This window comes from Nesoenas mayeri (assembly GCF_963082525.1).
Source record: "Nesoenas mayeri genome assembly, chromosome: 1".
Lineage (NCBI taxonomy): Eukaryota > Metazoa > Chordata > Aves > Columbiformes > Columbidae > Nesoenas > Nesoenas mayeri.
This window is the reverse complement of record NC_137541.1, coordinates 69,011,729-69,034,563: the sequence shown is the minus strand read 5'-3', so window position 1 is coordinate 69,034,563 and position 22,835 is coordinate 69,011,729. Positions and strand designations below refer to the sequence as shown.

Below are 22,835 nucleotides of genomic sequence, written 5' to 3'. Positions count from 1 at the left end.
TAAGCTGGTAGAAAAGCCAAGATGTGGCCTGAACACAGTCTGTAAGAACCTACAGCCAAAACCAAAATCTGCCAGTAGATGCTTTTAATTGACAAAGTTGAAGCTGAATGCCAAGACTGGAAGTTGCAGATAGGCAAATTCAGCCTAGAGATAATGCATGTGTTTTCAACAGCTAGGATAATTAGCAACTGGAATGACCTAATAAGGCTTGTGACTGACTGTTCATCACAGAAATGCCTAAGCTGTGATCAGAGGTTTCTCTAAAAAGAATCTTAGTTGAAACACATTTATTAGCCTCATAGCAAAAATCACCTCATGGAAATTCTGTGGTTACAAAGGAAAACATGACTGGATGCCTAACAATAACCTTCCTTAGCCTTTAATTCCATTAATTTTGATGATCCTAATACTGAGCCTTGCACACACTTCTCATAGCTCTCTATCCTGCATTGCTTCTGCAAATTATTTAGGATGAGTCCATTAAGCTTCACTGAAAACTGTCAGAGTGTCTGTGCTATTCTGTATGTTTCAAATTCAGAAAAAGTTTTTAATTAAAGGCTTTGCAGTCCTTCAATTAGCTCCAAATTAATCTTGGCAGTTATTTTTCCATGTGCAACCCTGAAACAGAATATTGCTCACAAAACAGAGCCATCTTTACTGTTAAAATGCCCTTACTGCTTTTTAAGTGAGAAGAATAGAAAATGTTGTTCTTTCTTTTGAAGGGTCTTAAACCAAAAGCTCTTTTACCTTTGTAGGAGTGTGAAGGCAGAACTCCCAGGGACAGATTCAGACTAGGATAGACATAGTTATTGACAGATGCCCAGGGTGGCAGCCGTTTTGTCTTTCCTCTCAGAAATTTTAGGGAAAACGGTCCCTAATACAGACTGCAACAGTCCCATGAACTTGTTCAAAGAGTTTCCTAGCTTTGATTATGACTGTGGGCCACTACAACATTCCAGAAATGCTGATGTGTCTTGATTGTAGCTCCTTTTGTATCACCATCCTGGAACAGACTGTCTTCCAAAATTGCCTGTTCTGCAGGATTTTTCTGCCTCAGAACTTCTTTTCATCTACAAATAGCTCTCAAGTATCCTTTTCTCCCTACCTTTTATCTTATTTCATCCCCAAAGTAAAATTACAGGGACCTTTTATTTCAGAAGAAGCCCGTTACTTTCTTTGTTTTGTACCTGCAAGGCACATACTATATTTTGGGTGTTACTCAGATACAGAAGAGCTGTATTTGATACCACAATTCTTATTTCTATATGCTCATTTGGACAGTACAGTTTTTACACAAATTAAAGCTTTTCTTTCTACTAAGAAAAGTGCCGTTATAAAAATGGCAGTTACTTATTTGATGCTTCCTGGGCATACTTAGAGATGAACTTCTGGATTTTATGATTGGAAATATAGTTTTGCAGCTTTTTGCTGTTGCTATCTGTGTAAGACCTTAGGAAGCCAAGAGAGAGGAGTCCTAGATTCTGCTCTTCTCTGAGCATCTTGTACTAAGTTTGAGTCAATTGTTGCAGCTCTACGCAAGTCCAGTTAAGTCGTTGGGGTTGCCCAGGTACAACTGCACTGAGGAGCCTGAATTTCAGAACCAGAGCTACAAGGCAGGATGCAGAAGAGAGAAAGTACGTTGCTTTACTCCCCAAGTGCATGGCTGATGGTTAAAAACACCTGCTTAGAGAAGGTGTTCTCTTGTGGGAAAATATGAATAAATAACTGAAATACATGTCATCTGAGCAAGTTGGTTGTGGTTTAATTCACAGAGAAACATAGAACTGTTTTCACCTCACTGCTTAGTGCTATCCAGGTGCAGTATATCTCCAGGTTTCCACAGCTCAGAGGCCCACCTGAAGATGCAAAGCTGCACATGTTGTATCTTTGCCGTATTAGGTAACTCATAAGAAAATGAATCATCCTGTAAAACCTAGATGGTGAGGCTTTTGTCTGATTTATTTTATTTTATTTTATTGTGTTTTGGTTTGTTTTGTTTTATATTTTCTAATAGGAAAGAATTGTATTCCTGCTTGGAACACTTTCAACACTACATTAAACATTAAAGCAGGAATGTATCACTACACCCAGAACAACTATATATTTTCCTCCAATACAATTGCAAATACATCACTGAATTTAAAGAAACTGAAAGAAAGACTTTAAAACATACCTTTCACCTTGTCTTGTTCACCACGAAAATATAATCTTTATAATGAGTTTTTCTGTCTTCATACAAATTTTTCTCTGCAATACAGTTTCTCTTGGGGAATGATCAGTTTCGTCTTGTTACACCAATAAATGCAAATACCTCTTGGACTGCTCCAGGTAGATTCCCTGACTGTTTGGATAGATTTTGATTAACATTCAGGAAAGGTTTCCTACCTCCATTTAACATCTAGACAGTGTTCTGCAATGCACTTTATTTATTAGAATGGGGTATGTAATATATGCTGGGAGAAATATATAAATGAATTCCACTAATTTAGCATGAACAGCCCTTGCTGCAGAGTGCAAGTGTAACATTTTGATCACTGACAAGGTGTTCTTGATATCTAACAGTACAGTCTTGCAGCAGCTAGATGGCACTATTGCCAGAGAGTAGAATCAGGTGAGCAAGAAAATGAATTTACAGATTTGGTATTCTTAGCAAGAGCATTTACAGAAAGTATCTTTCAGCAGCCTGCTATATTGATATAAATTTCAGAATTTGGTTTGAGCCATGTATGCTTTCTAAGTAACTTGGTAATATTTTTCTTTCTTCTCATAATGGCATAGCAACTCAGGCACATTGTTCTGATCTCCTTTTGGCTAGGTGCTGTGGAGAATGGCAAACATGCTAAAGTCACCTAAGGTTAAAGAAAACATATACGTGAAAGAGAAAGCTGACTAGATGTCATGCTGATCTTCTCTTCCTTTATCTGCTTGTCATTTCCCATGCACACCCTCTCCTATTTCCTATTCCTAATTCCCCACTTCAACTCATTAATTTCAAGAAGAGACTGTGAAAGCACTGCTGAAGTGTCTGTCACTCCATTGAACTCCATTCAACTTGTTTTGCCTTGTTCAATGTTAAAAAACAAATGTGATTTTCCTTATGTCATTGAACCAATGCTCTGTATGTACTGGGTACTGTTGCTCAGGCACTGGTAGTGGTAACTGCAGAGGTGGCTTCTATAAGGGGAGGCTGGAGCTGCTCCAATGGACCTATTGACACAGCTGCACCCCTTGGCAAGATGGTGACATTTCTGGAAAAGTGTTTGTAAGAAAGGGTAAAATGTTGCCTGACAGTGAAGAGAGAGAGGAAAAAGTGTGAGAAACAGCCCTACCAGCACCAAGGTTAGAGCAACAGGAGGGGAAGAGGTACCCAAGGTGCCCAAGCAGAGTTTCCCCTGAAGGATTGCAGATTGTAGAAAGATCCACACTGGAGCAGGGGAACAGTGTAAGGAGGAAGAAGCAGCAGAGAGGGGCTCTTATGGACTGACTCCATATCCTGCCACTCCACACCCTCCTGCACCACTTGAGGAGAGAGGTAGAGGAGTCAGGAAAGAAGGACTGAACTTGGCCCTAGGAATAAGTTGGGAGGGAAGTAATGTTGAACTGGAGTTTTTAGATTTGTTTTTATTTCTCACTGTCCAAATTTATTTTAAATAGTGATAAATTAAATTAATTTTTCTCAAGTCAAGTCTGCTTTACCTGTGATAGCAATTGGTAAGTTATTTTCCTGTCTTTACCTCAACTCGCAAGCTTTTTCATCTTAATTTCTATACCCATTCTGTTGAGGAGAGGGACTGAGAAAGCAGGAGGGTGGGCATCTGGTGGCCAGCCAAGGTCAACCCAATGCAAGAGGAAGGACTATTTTTATCCTGTTTAGCATGGTAATTTTTTTAGAGGCAGTCCATATTTCGTTTAATACCAGTAATAAACTGAAATTTTAAGAATCAGTTTTGCTTAGAAATCTTTGTTTCAGGAACTTATTTTATTGAACTAATCAGGCACAAGGTGCTTTTGAAAAGCAATAATTTATGTAAAACAAATATTCAGGAGTTAAACCTAGGACTTCCAAAATTATTAGTGTTGCTAGCTGCCTCTGCATTCTTAATGCATATGCTGAGATTAATGAGGGTAAACACTGTAATTACATTCCTTAAACAGTCCTGAAGTTGGGACCTTTAAATGGATTAATCTTAATGTCTCTTAATACCTAAAAATGCAGACTTAGGCACACTTTAACTTCTGATATTAAACTCTAAAACAATATGTCAATCATTGCTCAGTTTTCCTAGTTTTTCTTCTTTCCTGTAACTATTTGGTTTTATTTTACTATTAAGAAAAAAAAAAAAAAGGTAGGGCAAACATGGCAAATAGTTATTTCTTTTTTCATAAAGGACAACTGTTTCTTAAGGTATTCCCTGATTTATCAGTTTTTTAAGTTACTGACGTGTTATCAAGAGTCTTCCAGCATATGATTTTTTTTCTTGACTTGAAAAGCCAATAGATCATGACAGAATCCTGGCTAATGTTTCAAAATACAGTATATGTGTTACATCACCAGAAATATTAAAAAAAAATAATAAAACATGAAAAAAAAACCAAACTTAGTCACTTCATCCCTTACGATTTGGTAAGAATTATTTATGATATGTGAAAGTTTTATTTTGATATTATGATTTCTTGTTTTGCAAAAAATTTTTACTGCTGTATTGTTTTGGTCATTTTTGCCTCTTTATGGCCCTTTTGTATGGATCACAATTTTCTCTTTTCACCTCCATATGGTTTCAAAAGATTTTCTTCTTTCCTTTAACTGCTTTGGCTAGCATTAACTCATTCTGCTGCTTTGATTCTTCAGTGTTTTTCCCTTAGTAAAATTGTTAGAAATGGTGTCCTTCAGGCCTTCTTGGAGTATAATCACTTAGAACTTCCTTATGTCCTGTGTAACTGCTGAGTTGTAAAAGCCAAAATGAAATGAAATGCATCTGTGCTTTCACAGAAATGCTTTTTAAAGTAGCCTTCCAGCTAAATGATGGACTCCATTTATGTACTGTATGGAGCATTTATGTACTGCATACATTGGGCCAAATTATTTGTGCTTTGTGCTTCTGCTTGGGTTTGCTATGGCCCACTCCTGCCAGCATTCTCCCAAAGGAGACAAGCTTAATTTGTCTGCATCAACAACTGAACTGAGAAGAGGGGATGCTGAGTAATACTACTTCCCACAGTGCTTGCAGCACTGCCACATCACCACAATGGATGTGTAGACAGGATAATATCTTTGGTCTAATTCCACATGCCAGTAAACTCCATGGGAAAGCCCTTTACAAAGGTATAATATTCCCTGATTTTTATTTTTATCTGAGGACAATTGAGCCTTAGAAATGTTTTATTTGAAACCTTTGACCTGAATTCTAATCTAATTTAAATTAATTTAAATTCAGAATAACTCTGGGTAAACTCCAATGTAAGTGAAGTAGTAGTTCATGGGACAGCAATGGTGGTTCACAGAAATGCAAACAGCAGCTGGCTCTCTCTCAAATTAGTTAATTTGATTATATAGGTTTAGTTTAACTTAAACAAAATAATGACCTTATTATTATTTTAAGAAACCTATTTTGAGAGAAGGGAATTATATTTCTTATAGAAATCCACTTTCAAATATCTCTGTGGATGCATATGTTGCTAGAAATGGAGTCAGGTTCATGTGGGGAGAGTAAAAGTATACTCGATTTCACTGCTCACAGTTGCTTTAAATTATGTAATGAATAAAGAGTTGCTGTTTGCACATGAAGAATACAAGCCCAGCAGCAGAAATCGCAGGAGTGACTTGCCTTTGTAATTTCTCTCTATAGACCAAGTATCAGGAGAAGAATTTGGGTGTCTTTTCAAGAACTATCTTAGGGGCCGCATTTGGCTAAGGTAACCATTAGACAAAAAATCTGGGTTTAATGGTAGAAAGCATTCTGTTCATTATTTCTGTCTCTATTCTTCTGAAGTTTTACAAGAAGCAATTCAAAATAAATGGTTGAAAATTGCTTTGCCTAAATGTAAACTAAGGTGAATCTCAAGACTTTCTCCTGACATTGTGAAATTTGTTAAGAGCTCAATACATTTTTCTAAATACTAAAATAATAGTTAGATACTATAATTTCTGATTTTTAGAGACATTTTCTATATGTCTTATTTATACTTTTACAATATTTTCTTTCAAACTAAATTCTTTAATACATCTGTTCTAGTTCTTATACTCATCTTCAAAACTACAACAGGAGTATGGGAATTGAGAACCTTTTTCAATAATAGATCTTACTAACTCTAATATTTACTATTGTGCATTTCTGTAATGTCTGTTGTTTTATCTTTGTGTTTTGTGACAGGATGAAAAGGAGAAGCTGACATGGAGTGATCGTATGCCTGGATATGCAGCAAACTTTGGATTGATTTTATTTATGGTAATAAAATCTGCATTTCTGCACATTTATTAAGTGTGAGAAATGTTGCAATGAGCATCTTGAGTGGAATCCTGAATTAGTATTCTCAAAGATGGGTCTGAAGAAAGCTAGTGTTATAACCTACAGTTTGTGAGAAATATGTATCATACTAGGAAGACACAGAGCTCAGTGCCTATCTCCAGCTTTATTCTTTTTCCAAAGGCTCCTTAAGAGAGGGCTGTTTGCTGGATGACTTGCTGTAAGGACAGCAGCTCGTTACTGGCTGCTGTCTCTACCACAGGGTTTCTGCTCCGTCCTCCAGTATCTGATGAAGGGAAGCCCACTCTGTATTTGCCTGTGTGTGTAGTATTGCATATGCTCTGTCAGAATGACATTCAGAAGTGTTGAACCTACTGAATAGATGATATACAGGTGAAATAAATCTGTTGCTGAGAAGTATGCATCCAACATATATTCAGAGGTGAACTATACTGTAGTCAAGGAAGATCATGCTAGACAATCTGCACTTGAGAACGAGAATAAGGTGTGTAGGTCAGCCAGCTGTAAAGTGTGGACACCACTGTCCTAGTGAAATTCCCAACAGACCACAAGCACATCATCAAGCTGCTAGACTTTGTAAACAGCAATAAGAAAGCCTGGCTAATAAATCTTAAATTACTTTGCCAAGAATCCCATTACCCTCTGATTACAGAAATTCATGAATGAAAGCATGTATTCACATCTAAACCCAGTATAAAATGACAATGAAATATGCTTGTTTATACCACAGGATCATCTGACATGAGAAATTAGGGACTAAATTATTTTAGAATATCTAAGTTTATTTCTAATATACTGGAATTTGCATGGACTGCAACAGATATCCTGTGAAGATTTAATTTATTTTTCTGACAATCGAAAACATTTTATATTCACATTGAAGTAAAATTAATGTCTGTTTTTTTACAAATATATGTATCTATTTATGAAGTTAAAGGTATTGTAGATTAAGTATATTTTTCTACATATTAGGTGCGTCATTCATATAAATATGTATGTACTTAGAACATTTTAGTGCTAGAGTTAGGTTATGGTTGGACTTGATGATCCTGACGGCCTCTTCCAACTGAAAGGATTCTATGATTCTATGAACATTTTGAGTGAGTGTATTGCCCTGAGCCCATACCAAGCATTTCCTTTCTAGACAGAACCTCTAATTGACATCAGTCGGGACTTCGCTTAGAGCAGACTATATTGACTATGACTAAGCATATAGCCACGACTTAGCTTTTACAAGTCATTCATTCACAGACAGGGTGCTTACATGGGCTCTTTCATCACATGTTTAGATCTCCCCTAAGCATGAGTTTAAAGTTCTTTCCTGAGTCATAGCCTATGTATTACACTCCCTGCTTGCTGCAACATCTCAGAGAGAGATTTATAAAAGTAAAATGTAGCACTCTAATCCTTCAGCTCCTGTTAGTGAATGGTGGAGCTATGCTGGCTTTCACCTTTTGGAGAAATAGCCACAATTAATTTTTTAGTATATTTCAAGCATTAGTAAGATGTAAGCACTTAGAGGAGACAACTTAGAAACCATGCATGAAATTCAAGTCAGCTCCTGATGAGGGAGAGCCAGCTCTGCTTTCCCATGTGGAGATTACAATCTACTTTTTACTGTATGCAAAGATTACAATCTACTCTTTACTGTATGCAATGTTTCTTTTCTTCTTCTTTTTTTTTTTTTTTTTTTTTTTTTTTTTCCCTGCTAGATTAGTTAAACAGGAATTCGGAACACCAGAGTCAAATTTGCTGTCAGTCTGTGCAATAGAATTGCAGTGGGGAAACTAAGTTGGTCTCATCTACCCCTGTTATTGTTATCCTCATAGACAAATTTTTTAATCTGTAAGCACTATGTACATAAAAGGTGATGAAATCTCAAATTTACATGTGTGTGTGCACATATACAGCACACAGACATAGAAGATTCAGACACAGACGAGCACTCATATGCTGCAATTTCTAGTGCTGCAGAAGTGATTGCTGAATTCTTAATACTACCTTTTCCAGGCCCAAAGGGTCTGGTGACACAAACCCATGGTTATTATCCAGGAAGATGACTACATTGCCATAGGATGATGCTGCTGTGTTCTGTCTCTCCTTCCTCCAGCTGTACACATCATACTTTCCCTGATGATTCTTGAAGCTGCTAATGGCTTTCTTGTTGTAAAACCTTTTCTATTTCTTTTTAATTTATGTAATTCTTTTGTGCCCTTCACTTTTGTGAATCCTCTTTAAAGAACTGCATTTTATTTTTTTCTTTCTGGCTTTTCTTCTGTCTTTATTAAGCTATGTATCGTGTTTGTTACTTAAAAGTGTGAATTGATAACAATGTTTGGTTTGATTCTATTGCCCAATTGGTTTTGGTATTTTACACTATCAAATAATTCCAAGGATTATTTTACACATTTACAGATACCTAAAATATGATCACAGCTCTTTTGTTGTACAGAAAGCCTCTGCAAATGTAGCAGAAGACCCAACCTCGGTTTAAGCAGTGTCTTTTGCAGGGATTTTGTAACAGAAGTTCATAGGCCTTATCTTTGCCCAGTATGACCACTGGCAGCAGGAGGTCAAGGCTCAGCTGAGCATATACAAGTTTAGCTTGTGTGTGATTAGTAATAACATATGTCACAGTTTAGAAACTCTGCATTTAGAAGGTGTATGTTGTGACAAAAACTTCTGAGTATGTGATGAAAACGTTGGTAGCTGCTGGGAGAGAGCATGATGGTGTGGAGCAATGTCGTCACTGGAGCCTTTCTTTGGGTTCATTGCATTTGGCTCTGTCACAGGAAGGAAGAAAATTAATTAGTGTCATGGCACAGAAGTTCAGCCTGTTTCTTCTTTTCAATGTTATTGCCCTATTCTTACTCACATGGCATAATACTTGACTCTAGAATAGCCCCACTGGGGAGTCAAGAACTATTTGGACATTAAATTGTTATCCTACTTGGATGAAGGTATCAGTCTAGCCCACGGGGTTTTATAACTTCCTTCTCAGATCTAGTATGCTTTCCTGTTTGTCTTCATTCATACCAAGCTCAGTAGGTGACCTTTTCTGCAGCCAATTTTCACATCTGTTTCTAAGCAATTCAGTCCTTGACAGACTAGTTTAGATATTCAGTGAAGAAACTGTCTGCCATGGTAGGGAATAGAACTGGGCGGATGAAAAGTTGACACTGACAACAAAACTCAAAGTTAGCACTTGAATAAAAGGTGAACATCTGATCTGGAATTTGGGCAAAAAAGACATTGTAAGAAATGGGAGAAGTGGTGTGAAGATATAGGAACCACTCCCTCTCAGTGACCATCTGGGAAAAGAGAATTATACTCCCAGTTACTGCGCAGTCCTACAAGCCCTCCTCAGTTTTCTCTTATTGCTGAATGCACAGATAATGAACACTCCTAAAGGAGTGTTTTTCCATCTGTGTCTATGCAGATGTTTAAAAACAGCTGGGCAACCAAGGATTTTCTGATTTTTTAGCAAAACCAGCGTCTTTGTTCTGTAAACAAATAAAACCTTTTCTTTGGGTAACTTCATATATCTTGCTATGGTACTGCATAAATTGAAAAGACCTCAACAGTGCAAGCCTCTGAGAGTATTTCATCCTCCAAGTAATTTTTCTCATTGCTAAGAATCCCTTAAATTCTTTGGTCGGGGTTAAGGCTTTGCCCTTCAACTTCCACAACCTAAAATTTCCTCATTCTCTATTTAGTGATGTCTGTCCTTGATGACTGTTCTTTCTGTGCTGTTAAGATATCATTTCTAAGTGGAAGATTGCAATGGAGATAGGTGTCTGTGGAGGCCCAGAGAGCTCATAATCTCCAGAATGATATATACAAGCTTACTTTGCTGGTTTTCCCTGTCCATCCTCAATTTCAAAGAAATCCACAGGGAAAAGAAACAGAAAAAAAGAGTATTTGGAAGGTGGTTAAGAGGAAGGAATCTATGAGCCAAACTAAGAAAAGAGTTTAAGGTGATTGTAGAACTGGAAGGTGAATTAGATTACAGTCAGGTGGTGCTTTTTTGTTTTCTCTCTTTATTTGGGATGTAGTGATTGCTTCTGTGAGGTGCAAGTTAGGCAAATGTTCTGATCTTCGTGTTCCCACACCATTTCTGTCACAGCAAGACATGTTTGTCATGAATCATTATGTTCAGCATGAATCAGATTTTTGTCTGCATGTTTGGTAAGGTAGGTAAGTCAAAAGGAAAAGATAAAAATAGGCAGAAAAGTTAGAACTGTTTTCTCAACACAATGAATACTGCAAAAGGAAAGGAAATAATATTTTATGTCATTTGAAGTGTTTTCAAAGTGTTTTATGTTTAGACTTTCCTATTTAGATCAGTATTATTATTCATTTAAAATTTATGAAACATTTCTTAAAAAGTCAAAATTACACATTTTACTAGAACTAACATTTTACTACTGTTTTCTCACAAAACATATTTGTGAATTTCATCTGATATCTCCAGGAGTTTCTCCAAATCATTATTTTTTAGTATAAGTTCTCCATTAAAATTAAATGTGCCCAGTTCTCACCTTCAACCTTTAATATAGCACTAGGTCTTGTTCTGATTCTTTTGCAATAATACTTTTTCATAAGACAGTCTTCCTCTGGATACAGGAATTCAATAAACTATTACTGGGTCATTAAAATGAGCTATTAAAATTTCCTTGAACTGTATTGTGAATCAAGGGGCCCCTAGGACCCTTGAAATAATTGCAATAGTCTAATCTTTCACATTTAGATAGTCTCTTTCATCTGAGGATCTCTAGATGTTTTACCTAAAATTATGAATGTACGTTGGAATTCTTGCCAAAGGCAAAAATCAAATAGAAAAATGTACCTTCTCCTCTTTTCCTGTCGTGGCTATAAAAATTTGCCATTTTAAAATTACTATTTTATTTTCTTTTAATCATGGAGTGTGTTATTTTTTTTTTCTGTTTGCTTGTTCATTTTTGAAAACAGAATACCATAGCCCTGTGAAATTCAAATTCTTCTTGTGGGAACTTGTCCTTAAGTAGCAGGGCTGACTTTCTTCATATCATGGGTCATAGCCAGCCCATGAAGGACACCAGGATAGCAATTGATTTCTGGGACAGAAATGGAAAGTGAAGTCCTGGGAATCCTATTTTGGTCGGTCTTAAAAAAAATAACAAAAAAGGGAAACTTTTTTTTTTTTTTAATTTTGCCAAACATCGAGCAAGCATAACTGGAGTGTAAGGTGCCACTTCTGCTTTGCAGAGGTGAAGATGTTTCAGCCAGTAAAACTGGTTTACTTAATGGCACATATATGTAAGTCCTTCAGTCCAAGCCATCTGAACCTATTGCCAGATAAAAGACCTTATTTAATACCTGCATTTGAACGCAAACTACCTGAGTTTTACCACTACTGCATGAACAATGTGTAGAGCTTTAATCAGAGGGAACATGCACACCTTCAAGAGCCGTCGTGCCAGTTCAGAGCTCTGCATCCATTTTCTTCATGATGTCCCTGTTAGAGGGTTTTGAATTCTCACATTTTAATTTGATTAACCCCGTATTATCATTGGTCTAAGAAATAAACACGCAATACCAATTCAAGGGACAAAGCCAACGTATCCATCAAAGCTTCTGTTTAAATGCTAGCACCAAACTTGAACTAATCAATCTGTGCATTTCTTTGCAGATTATGCTGACATTTTCAGCAGTGTTTGGTGTGATTGTATACCGAATCATCACAGCAGCAGCTTTGTCATTCAGCACCAATGGGACAACCAGGTCAAATGTTCGAGTGACTGTGACTGCAACTGCTGTCATCATTAACCTCGTCGTGATACTTATACTTGATGAAATTTACGGGGCTGTTGCCAAATGGCTGACAGAAATTGGTAAAACTATCTCAACACATTGCTCATTAGTACATTACGTGTATTGACAGGAGAGTATGCAAGAACGTCTCAATAGGAATATTTTCCACTGAAGAATGCCAGTGAAAATATTCAGGCCTATAGGGTAAGATGCTCAGACCTGCCTCTGTGAACTGGGGACTAAGTTGCAACATGCAGTATGCCACTGAAAGGACTAATTAGCCTGGTTGCAATGCCATGTTAATGCAGCTGTGCTATTTACAGGATGTCAGCTGGTATTGGTGCATTGCACTGGCTTTGTGCCAAGTTCTACTTATCTAGAGCTGGCTGAAAATTTTTGACCTGGTATGTATTTTGTCTTATATCTTCAGCTCTAGGAGCTTGGTTTACTGAAAGTCATTGGGTTATTTCAAAGATGTGGCAGGCTCTAGAAAAACTACACTGGAAAATGCTTACCATGTTATTTTGCTGATGTGATTTTTACCAGGTCTTTACTACTCAAAGCATTTCTTTACCAATATAGGGGCATGTCTGTGCTGGACACTATTATAATATTATCTATTTCAGTTAGGATTTGTATTTATTTATTTCCTTTTTGAATGTCATTGTATTGTTACAAGCCTGGCAATGTATTTAAATCTTTTAAAGAGGAGTAATTGCTTTGACTACTGTAGAGGTTTAGGCTATACTTTTGTTTTCTTATATATATTAAACCAAAGATTTTTACTATAAAGGGTTTAGGCTGGCACTTGTTTTGTTATATAAATTAGGCCAAAGATGTTTACTGATGAGGCCCTAACATGAGATTCTTAGAGATGGCATTAAGTATTGTTTCACACAGTTTTATACATCAGCTCTAATTCTAGATTCTTCGAAGTTTAGGAGCATAAACTCAGTTATTCAAAACATTGAAAATCAATCAGCAACCACAAATGTCTTTAACTGTAGCAAGTCTCGTACCTGACAATTCTCAGCATCTAAATTTAGACATCCAGATTAGAAACTTTTTGACAACTGGAGCCTGATTTATTAATTTGCAATTGCAGATTCCCTCCCTGTACAACTTACAGTAACGTGAAGCTGGCTGGAGCTAACAAACTTCAGATTAAAACCTGAGCAAGTCTTAAGACTTGTGGTTTTTATTCTCACTTTCTCAAGACACTTTCAAAGTCACATCTCTTTTAGTCTTATTTTTGAAGAACAGCATAAACTAAAGTTTATTAGTTGTTATAATAAAGTCTCAATCCTGAATTTTTGAAACGTCGTCCTGTAGTTTCACCAGTAAGGACTGATGGTTTAGATTACATTTGTAATGAAGACAAAGAAATTCATTTTCACAACATGCCACCATATGGGGTTAATTTGTTTGTTTATTTCTGTTTTGCATCAGACTTTGGCCAGAATGTAGCAGGGTTACTCAAATGAACTCTGTTCTAGTGGCTTAAGGAAGTGCAGACTTACTGTTCAGGCCAAAACCGTACCCCAGATTTTCAGCTTTCATATAACTGACAAGCTGTCAACTGTGTGTGACCTGATCAATTCTGGTAAGAAAGGGCAGAATTTTTAAGGTGTGACACTGCTGTGTGGAAAGAGTAGGAAGAGATAAAGGTGATGATTCTCCTCTCTGGCAATTTCTAGGCAAAGTCTGGGAAGGCCAACCACTGCCATTGCCTCTCTGGGGGAAGCACAGAAGGAAAATCTCTCCCTTTGAAATATGCACCACTCTGAATTGTGAAAGGAACAATAATTTCTTACTTGCTGATTAGTGCCCCCCTGACAGTTTGCATTTAATTCTAATCCTACTATCTTTATTTAGGCAACATTCCTAATTAACCACCAGATGTTTTGTTTATGAAGGGTTCAGTCTGAGTAATCTCTAGTGCTACAAATTATATGAGCTAGAAAGTTCATTCAGGCAGCTTTCTCCAGCTTAAGGCTCAGATGCCAAATGTAATCAAAATGCTAAAAAAAAAATACAATTCATTAATGCTGATAAGTGCTCCTTACTTTGTGAACTTTCATTTTGCTGAGCAGAGCAAAACATACTCTCTTCTCTTTTCACACTGTGGTTAACCGACAAGCTGAGGAACAGACTTGTTGGGTTGGAGGAAGAGGTCTTGACAGCATAGGCTCCTATTTCAACCACAAGTACACTTGAAACTTTGTTCAAGTGAAAAATTGCACCTGTAAGCACAAGAATAGTACCACTGATAGCAATCAGATTCATCATAGGATCAGAGTGGTGGATCAGTCTCAGTACCTACTGAATCAATGCTTGGGGGGAAAAAAGTATTTGTTTTGTTGTAACCAATACAGAGATTTCATACAGGATGCACTGGGGCTTCACACACTTTTTGTAGACCCAGCAAAGCGGGCCACTGATGCCCCCTTTGTCACAGATCAGACCAGCAAAAGTGTAAATTATATCCTGGTATTCTCAGGATGAATCTTCATCTTCAGTAATCAGGTGGTGTCAGTAATCAGGTGATGTCAGACTTGATTTACAGCTCATTTGTAACTTCATTCAGGTCAAGTAAGAATCAGTCAAATGGGGATAAAATCAAAAGTACTTGTATTTGTGCCTTATAAAGGCAGCAACTCCTTCATGAGGTAGGGCCCATGCCACAGACATTTCAGCTCATTCTCTACCTGGAAAGTTTCAGCTGTCCAATTTTGATGTGACATTCTGCACAACAAACCATATGAGTGTATAATTTTTTGGGGGTAAGTTTTCACTCTTACTAAGGCATCTATTCTGACTGGATACACTTTGGGTGTAGCAGACTCCACTAGCTAAAGGACAAATTCTATGCATGCCTCTATTGTTATGGTGTAGTATAGCTGAGTGTGGGGAGGGGGTGAAGTGCTGAGTGAGTCTCTGAAACCATATATGGTGTGCAAATTTTCATCCTCAGGCTGAGCTCATCTTTGTGGGAGTTCTCCATAAAAGAAAGGCTAGGATTTTACTCCCTCAACTTAAAACTTGCACCACTGTTATTTGATATTCCTGCTGCCCTGAGCTTTGGTCTTGAGGATCTATCTAGCATATAGGGTCATCTACAAATTATTAAAATCCTCTGAAGGTTAATTAAGCTTTACTATATGTACAAGTCAATGATGGCTTAGAGTTCATTGGATTACGTGTTGACCTTTTATGAAAATATGGTTGAAAGTATCACAAATAAAGCTAGGCAAAGGGAACTCATTAGAGTTTACTTTAGTGCTCAAATAAACACTGTTCTTCTTTTTTAAAGATAAAAACTTCAAAGCAACCAAGACACTTAAACTGTGCCCCAAAACAAAACTGTACAAGTACAGCAGTATTTGTTTCTACCTTATTATTTCACATTTCCACTGTGCTACAGAAATTCTGTCAAGAACATACCACAATAAAATTATCTTCTCTCATGTTAGTTAACAGGTCAGGATGAGCATGGCAGTTTAACCCATACAGAATCATTTAAAGAAGATCCTACTGTCAATTTGAAAAACACCTGTCTCATACCCATGTGTTCTGTTGCTAGAAAATTTCCGTGGAAATGGAAAATAAATCTGGGAGCAATAATGAATACTGAAAATATTTAATACACATTTTTACAAGTTATCTGAAGATTTCTAGGAATGTAGAATATATATAGTGGAATGGAGAAGCATTAGGAAAAAAATACATTTTTTTGTATGCCGAGTAACAATTCACTTAGTGTCTTGTTCAGAAAGGTACTCAGTCTTGTGTTTAGCATTAAGCACATTAACAAACTCATACTAAAAACGTCCTGTACACACAAATTTAAGGTACACACAAATTTAAGAAGGCTTTAAGGGCCTTTTTTTTTTCTCTTTATCTTAATATACATATGCTTATATGCACTGAAGCTGCTTTAGCTTTATTGCAATTGAATATCAAGATCCAATTTTCTTCAAACTCCAGATAACTAGTAGGAGATCCATGTAAATAATAATAATAATAATAATAATAATAATAATAATAATAATAATAATAATAATAAACAACATTGTGTTAATAAAATACAGTTAATTTTATTTTATATTTAATAATAAAATAGGTATCAGAATGAATGACAGAGGCTTCAATGCTAAGATTTCATGGATGTGGCCTAAAGCAGGGGAAGGTGATGTGGTCTGCCTGGAAAAGTAAAGTATTGAGAGGTGCAGGCCAACTGTCAGGATTTGTTGCTTTGTTGTTTTTTTTTTTTTTTTTCCTACCATTTTATTGGACGGACAGCCAAGAGCAACTTGGGATAAGCTGTCAGATGTCTCTCAGAGAATCAAGTTAATTATCTTTTCTTTATTAATGTTTCTAGCAAAGAATCTTTGGTTTCCACCTGGAAATTTGGAAACACTTTCTGGAAATCGGGAGTCAGTGACAGAACTAGTGTGCATTGGTACAAATTAAAGTACAAAAGATAAAACAACCAAACCAGTATGACCTCAAAGTTTGAAGTTTGGTTTTGTATTTGGGGATACCAGAGAAGTTTATATATTTGCTAAGTGATTTCTTCGGGTTCTTTTTTTGTTTTGTTTTGCCTTCCCCACAGAGATACCAAAAACAGAGAAAACCTTTGAGGAGAGACTGATTTTGAAGGCATTCCTACTGAAGTTTGTGAATTCTTATGCACCAATTTTTTACGTTGCTTTTTTTAAAGGAAGGTAAGATAAATGTCCTTTACATATACTCATTTATGTATTATTTGTATATATAGATATTTATGTGCATATATATATGTGTCAATGTTAGTTGATCTGTGTTTAAAAATGGACACAAGTGGCTACCTAACTATTTCTGGGACTGGCTACCTTCACCAGCAGTGAAAAATGTATCACAAACAGGATTGTCCAAAGCTTGCTTTTGAATGACTGGTCATGATGTTTAGTACTGCCCTAGTTTAAAAAAAGGCTGTTGCATTTATAAATGAGTGATAGTGCTTAGTTGTCTTCACTTCCCACATTTTAGCTATTTTTTTCTTGAAACATCATTTAGCATTGGAAGATTTTCCTGTTTCATCTAAAATAATGGAGCCACTTGCTCTATTACTTTCTCAATATTTTTCTCTATTCATCCGTATCAAGTTAAATTAAGAAATAGTCAACTGGAAGTTGCATGTTTTGGCAAACGAACTGGTTGACCAAAAAGCTAATTCAGCTGTCTTGCTAAATAAGTGTGACTTCCTATGGGTTCAGGATCATTGTCTTTTGGGACCCAGTTATCCACAGTATAACACATGCTTTTGAACGGGAAGCTTAAAATGATTGTTTACTCAAACTTTGGCAAAATTTTTTAAACTTCCTTTGGATTATGTTTCATACCATTGTTCTGTTCCTTTTGGGGCTGTAAAGTTTGTTAATCTATACTCTTCTCTAATCCTATTCAGCATCATTGACTTTAGAATTAATGATACATTTTACCAGCAGTTGTAAATATTGTAAGACATTAATGAAAAATTTTCTTTTTTAACCTTTTTTGTGCCTGTGTGTATGTTGTATGGTTATAATGAAGACAATCATCTCACTGTTTCTCTTCATGTAGACAGAAGAGCCTTGACTGCTTATAGACATGTAAATAACTCTATTCAGGGCATTACTCAGATGCAAGAGAATGTGAGCTAGGATATGTGTTCCCAGGTTTTTTGTGTAACCAAGAGAGAGAAGTTGTTATGATTATTTAGCACACACACAAAAATATTTTATTGAAATTGTTTCATTAAACTATAGTAGAAAAACCTTTGTAGAGGCCTATTGTTTTGAAATAATTTTAAATAATCGAAGTTGAATAGGTGTCTAGTCTTCTAAGATTCAGAATGAAGTAACTAGTTCTGAAATACTTTAGCTAATATGAATGAACAGTTATGTTGGTAAAATTAACTTTTTTCCTATTTTTGTATTATTTCATATATTGTTATTGTTTTCAGATTTGTTGGCCGTCCTGGTCATTATGTATACGTGTTTGATGGTTATCGAATGGAAGAAGTAAGTACATATGAAATTAAAACAAAAAAAATCCTTAACAGAAAGAGCTATGTGTACATTGTATTTCATTGAAGACTAGATAATAAGGGAAGAACAGAAAACATGTTAAAACAAGATGTTAAATCTTCAACATAAATAGACAAAACCCAAATTTTCCATCTGAGACACCTGTATGTTCTTTCTGCACTTCTGAGTACTTGATGGTCTTTCTTAGGTGAAACTTCACCATTTTTATGTTTTATGACTGGGCCCTAAGGCATAAACATTATATGATTTGACTGAGTCCCTCTGGAAACCTATGGCAGAGATAGAACTGGAAGCTGATTTCTCATCCTGTAGCTCACTAAAAGTCTAGGAATTTAAATAGCCTAAAAAGCTCTAGCCATTTTGTGTTAAGCATGCTTTTTTTTTTTTTTTCCCCAAAATTCCTTTTAACTGCTGCGAGTATTCCCTTGAAAATCGATAGACATACTCAAGGTTCTACAATAAAGCTTATGCATAAGCCTTTGCAAGATTGAAGACTTTCTTCCTCCTTGGGAGACATCAGGTTGGAAGACTATTGGTGATACTGCATTATGTTTATTACATTGATTATATAGTAAATATTTTAAAAGGAAATATAGTAGCCCCAGGGCACAGAAAATTATTTCAGAGCCCTGTATATTTTTCATAATGTAGTTTTATGAGTGGAGATGAAGTACCTTGTTAAGCACAGAACTGCAATGATCAACGAGCTCCGTGTTCCTGTGCAAATTGGTGGCAGGGCAGTAGGCACATACAGATATCAGTATCTCTCCTAGGTGGATACTTTTAAATTAATTCTCTTACTCCCTTCACCCTCTATGGTTTTGTATAATTACAGTGTGCTCCAGGAGGCTGTTTGATGGAACTCTGTATTCAGCTCAGCATCATTATGCTTGGAAAACAACTGATTCAAAACAATTTGTTTGAAATTGCAATCCCGTATGTATCCCAGCTTTCTCCATTACCATGCGTTATTCTTGTGACACGGTAAAATAAAGGCTTGATCTTTATTCAAATGATACTGCCTTCAGTAGATTCTAATTGAATATGATGATAAATCACATTTTTAGTTGTGATGAAATGATCTGGCTGTATTTTATGTTGAATAATTGGCTATATCTGCAGTAAATGGCTTAAAGAAAGTGATTGAATATATTAAATAATTGATCTATATTAATTTTAGAAACCTGGGAAAACAGGCAAGGTATGATAGATCTCTTGGGAAGTTTTAGAGAAGCTTTCAGGGTAGCAATATTGAATACAAATTAGTATAAAGTGAAGGAGAGATGGCGTGAAGAAAACCAATAGCTCATAAAAGATTTTAAAAGGTATTACTTGATCTACGACTATTTTTATGGGTTTACAGATGAAACCCACACAATTTTAATATGCCTGTATGTCAGTATAACACAGGAACTAGAGTACAGGAGAGATGCTGACACACTGCTTGGTGGTGCTCTGCCACAGGATGCTTACTCCAGAGTGTCCTCTGCTCCAAACACAGCAAAACGTCTCTCTTGATCTATCTCTAGTGTCAAGGGGATCTTCAGTCACTGAGAACCCACTGAGAATGTCCTGCTCCTTCCTCTTAGGAGGTTTGCTCCTGTTCCTGCTAACTGAATCATCCTGTTGGTGACAGTGCTCTGTGAAATGTTGTATGAGGTGAAGAGTCTGGCTTAGATGCAAGCTTCAACTCCAGTGAAGTTAGTCAGAATCTTTCAGCTCTGGTGTTAGCAGCTTTTGGATCACATCCCTAAGGAGAGCCTTGAAAATGCTAGCTAGAAACCAAGATGAATTGTGCTTAAAAGATTATGAAATATTTTTAAAATGAGCCCTTTTCCTCCCTTTTTATAGCAAGATTTTTTTTTTTTTTTAAGTAATTCAGAGTGAAAAAAAAAATCCCAAACAAATCAAATGTGGGTTATGGATGGTTTCATTATTCTTGTGTCAAAGTTCAATAGGGAGGCCTGTTTTCTGTCTCCATCTCGTTGAGTTTACAGTTTATTTTGAGAAAAGGGTGGTAAATCATTCCCAAAATATCTGACATGTTGAAGGCTTAAAGCTTTCCCAGTGTAAACCTGGTGTGATTTTTTTCCTGTCTTCCAAAAACTTACTGCTACTGGACCTTTTTAATGGGTATTTTATGATGTTAGAATACTTTATTTATTATTTTTGACTCATGAAGGCAGAAGCTGATCCAGTCTAAACAGAGAATTCCTGCAAATTATTTCTCAATTTCCCCACTACAACTCTTGGTGCAAGAATGTGACAATTTCATCCCATTCTTCTCTCTCATTTCTGCTCCCCCACCCTTCTGCCAACAATCAATGGTGGCCTCAATTTTTAGAACTGAACAACTGTTTAAAAACATGCTTTCACCCTCTCCTTCCCAGAGAAATACCTCACTTCAGACACAATGCTATCTTGTCATCCTGAAATAAGCACATCTGGTTTTCCTTTGCTTGTCCACATTCTCAAGAAAATCACATGTCTATCTGTAAGGCTCAGCCGTTCTCACCAGACCTCTTTTCACTAAGAGGGACACAGTGCTTTACTGTACACTTAAATAAATCAGAGTTAGCCTTCTGTTTCTGAATGGACCACTCTACTGGTTTGGACAACATCGTCAACGGTACTCTATTCTGCCTCATCTGCCCCATGTGCACAGGCACACAGACACACTTTGCCAATCAAACAAATTTTCAGAAGGCCATGAATAGGTCTGTTGTATACATATAAATTCAGATCAAAAAGGGACTCTAAACGCACATGTTGCCCAAGTAGTAGCTGTGGCGCATGTCAGTGTCTCATGCATAGTCTACTATGTCTATACATGCTGTTGTTAGAAGATGTGACAGATGTGTAGATATACATACCCTTGCTCTCTGCCCTACAGTCTTCTTGTCTGTACCCTATTCACTCTGTTCCGCCACCTGTTTTCCTTGGTAATCTCTTATAGTCATCTCATCTCCTCTGTGAGATCATCTTTTTTCTACCAATATTTTTTTTTTAGTTTTCTGCAGTTTCAGCAGTTGACTTTTTTTTTTTTTTCCCTCTTACCTTATGTCTCTTTGAAGGGAATGAGAGTCAGAGTGTGAATAGCACATATTCTTCCATTGACTCTGAATCTTCACTGAAGGTAGAGTACAAGGGCTGCAATCAACCTTATCCATATGGAGAGGCAGAAGGGATTTGTCCTTTAGAATCTGGAACTGTTCTTTACTGTAACATAGAAGTATCTCTCTGCTAAGTTAAATGCTGAACCACATCAAAAGAGTTTTCTTCCTTATTGAAATTCAGGGATTTCAGGATTGTTTTCAGAAAATCTTTATATTTCATTAACCATAAAATCCAAGGCATTTTAATTGCTTACTTTCATTTGCTGTCTGCCCCTCAAAAATTAAGTAGATGATAGACTGAGTTTATAAACAACCACAATTCAGTGTCTTCATTCTAGCTTCTCCATGGTCAGTGCTTGCTGAAAGAATATGGGGCTAAACTTTGGATGGCAGTCCTGTATTGTTTTGGGTCACTGGGGCACATTCTTGCTTTTTTCTTCAGCATTTCCAGAGAAACTGTTGCACAGCTATGACAAATTTGACTTGCTGGTCTTCTAAATCTTTGCTGTGATTTCTTTTTCAATTTCTGCACCCAAGAATATCAAAACAGCTAGGTAAATGCAACAACAGTTGAATTATGGAAAATTAAGCATTCTTGAACCGCAATGTGTGTTCCACGCGGCTGGAATTCACAAGTTTAAATATGTCACAGTTCACTCAGTTGTGTTACATACTATAATTCTTTTACTGCTGTCACAGGAATTGACCCTAAAAGGCTGCAGGGCTTGAGAGACTTAACCTAGAGCTTCTATAACACTCGTTTTCTTCAGTTCTGTTTTTCTGAACTTCCTGAAAAAAAATCCATGTGGTTATTTTGTTACTTTCTGTCTTTGATCTTGGTGATAAACCCTCAGAGTAAAATCCTGGCCCTGTTTAAGTCAATGGCAAAACTTCCATTGACTTTAGTGGGGCCATGATTTTGGCCTTTTTATTCAATACGTTTCCATCACTTACTATTATTGAAATCAATTTAAAGATACCCTTTCATAGTTATGATCTTTTATGTTTCTTTTCACCTTTAATAAATAATTATTAATGGGACTTTTTTTCCTTTTTTTGTTTTCTTCTGGTTGAGAAACCAGTAACACCCCAAACCAACTAAAATTGCTGTACAATCCAGGAGGCCTGATTGTGCCAAGGAAGCATAACTACACCATGAATCTGTGGAATGGAATGAGAGATTAAAGTCCTTTCATTCTCCCCCCGCCTCCTTCTTGTACCCCCTACCTGTGAATATGAGGTCTCCTTATGTGAACAGATTGCAGTAGTATGACTGAAGAAAAGTCTAGACCTTCACTGCTCCTTTCCCAAATAAGCAGACAAAATTACAGGCAGAGACACAAGAGTCTGAGTCACTGCGCTTCCTTTTC

At 36.5% G+C, this 22,835-nt stretch overlaps 1 protein-coding gene across 1 annotated transcript in view; it reads left to right on the top strand.

Annotated features, from left to right (window-relative positions):
* Positions 1-22,835, top strand: part of ANO2 (anoctamin 2) — a gene marked incomplete at both ends in the record, with an annotated part of 178,682 nt that overhangs the window by 127,277 nt on the left and 28,570 nt on the right. The window contains 5 exons of the mRNA XM_080356136.1: positions 6,372-6,446; positions 12,157-12,358; positions 16,894-17,005; positions 18,265-18,322; positions 19,185-19,285. Of these exons, the coding sequence (XP_080212262.1) occupies positions 6,372-6,446; positions 12,157-12,358; positions 16,894-17,005; positions 18,265-18,322; positions 19,185-19,285 (548 nt within the window). The remainder of the gene's footprint in view (positions 1-6,371; positions 6,447-12,156; positions 12,359-16,893; positions 17,006-18,264; positions 18,323-19,184; positions 19,286-22,835) is intronic.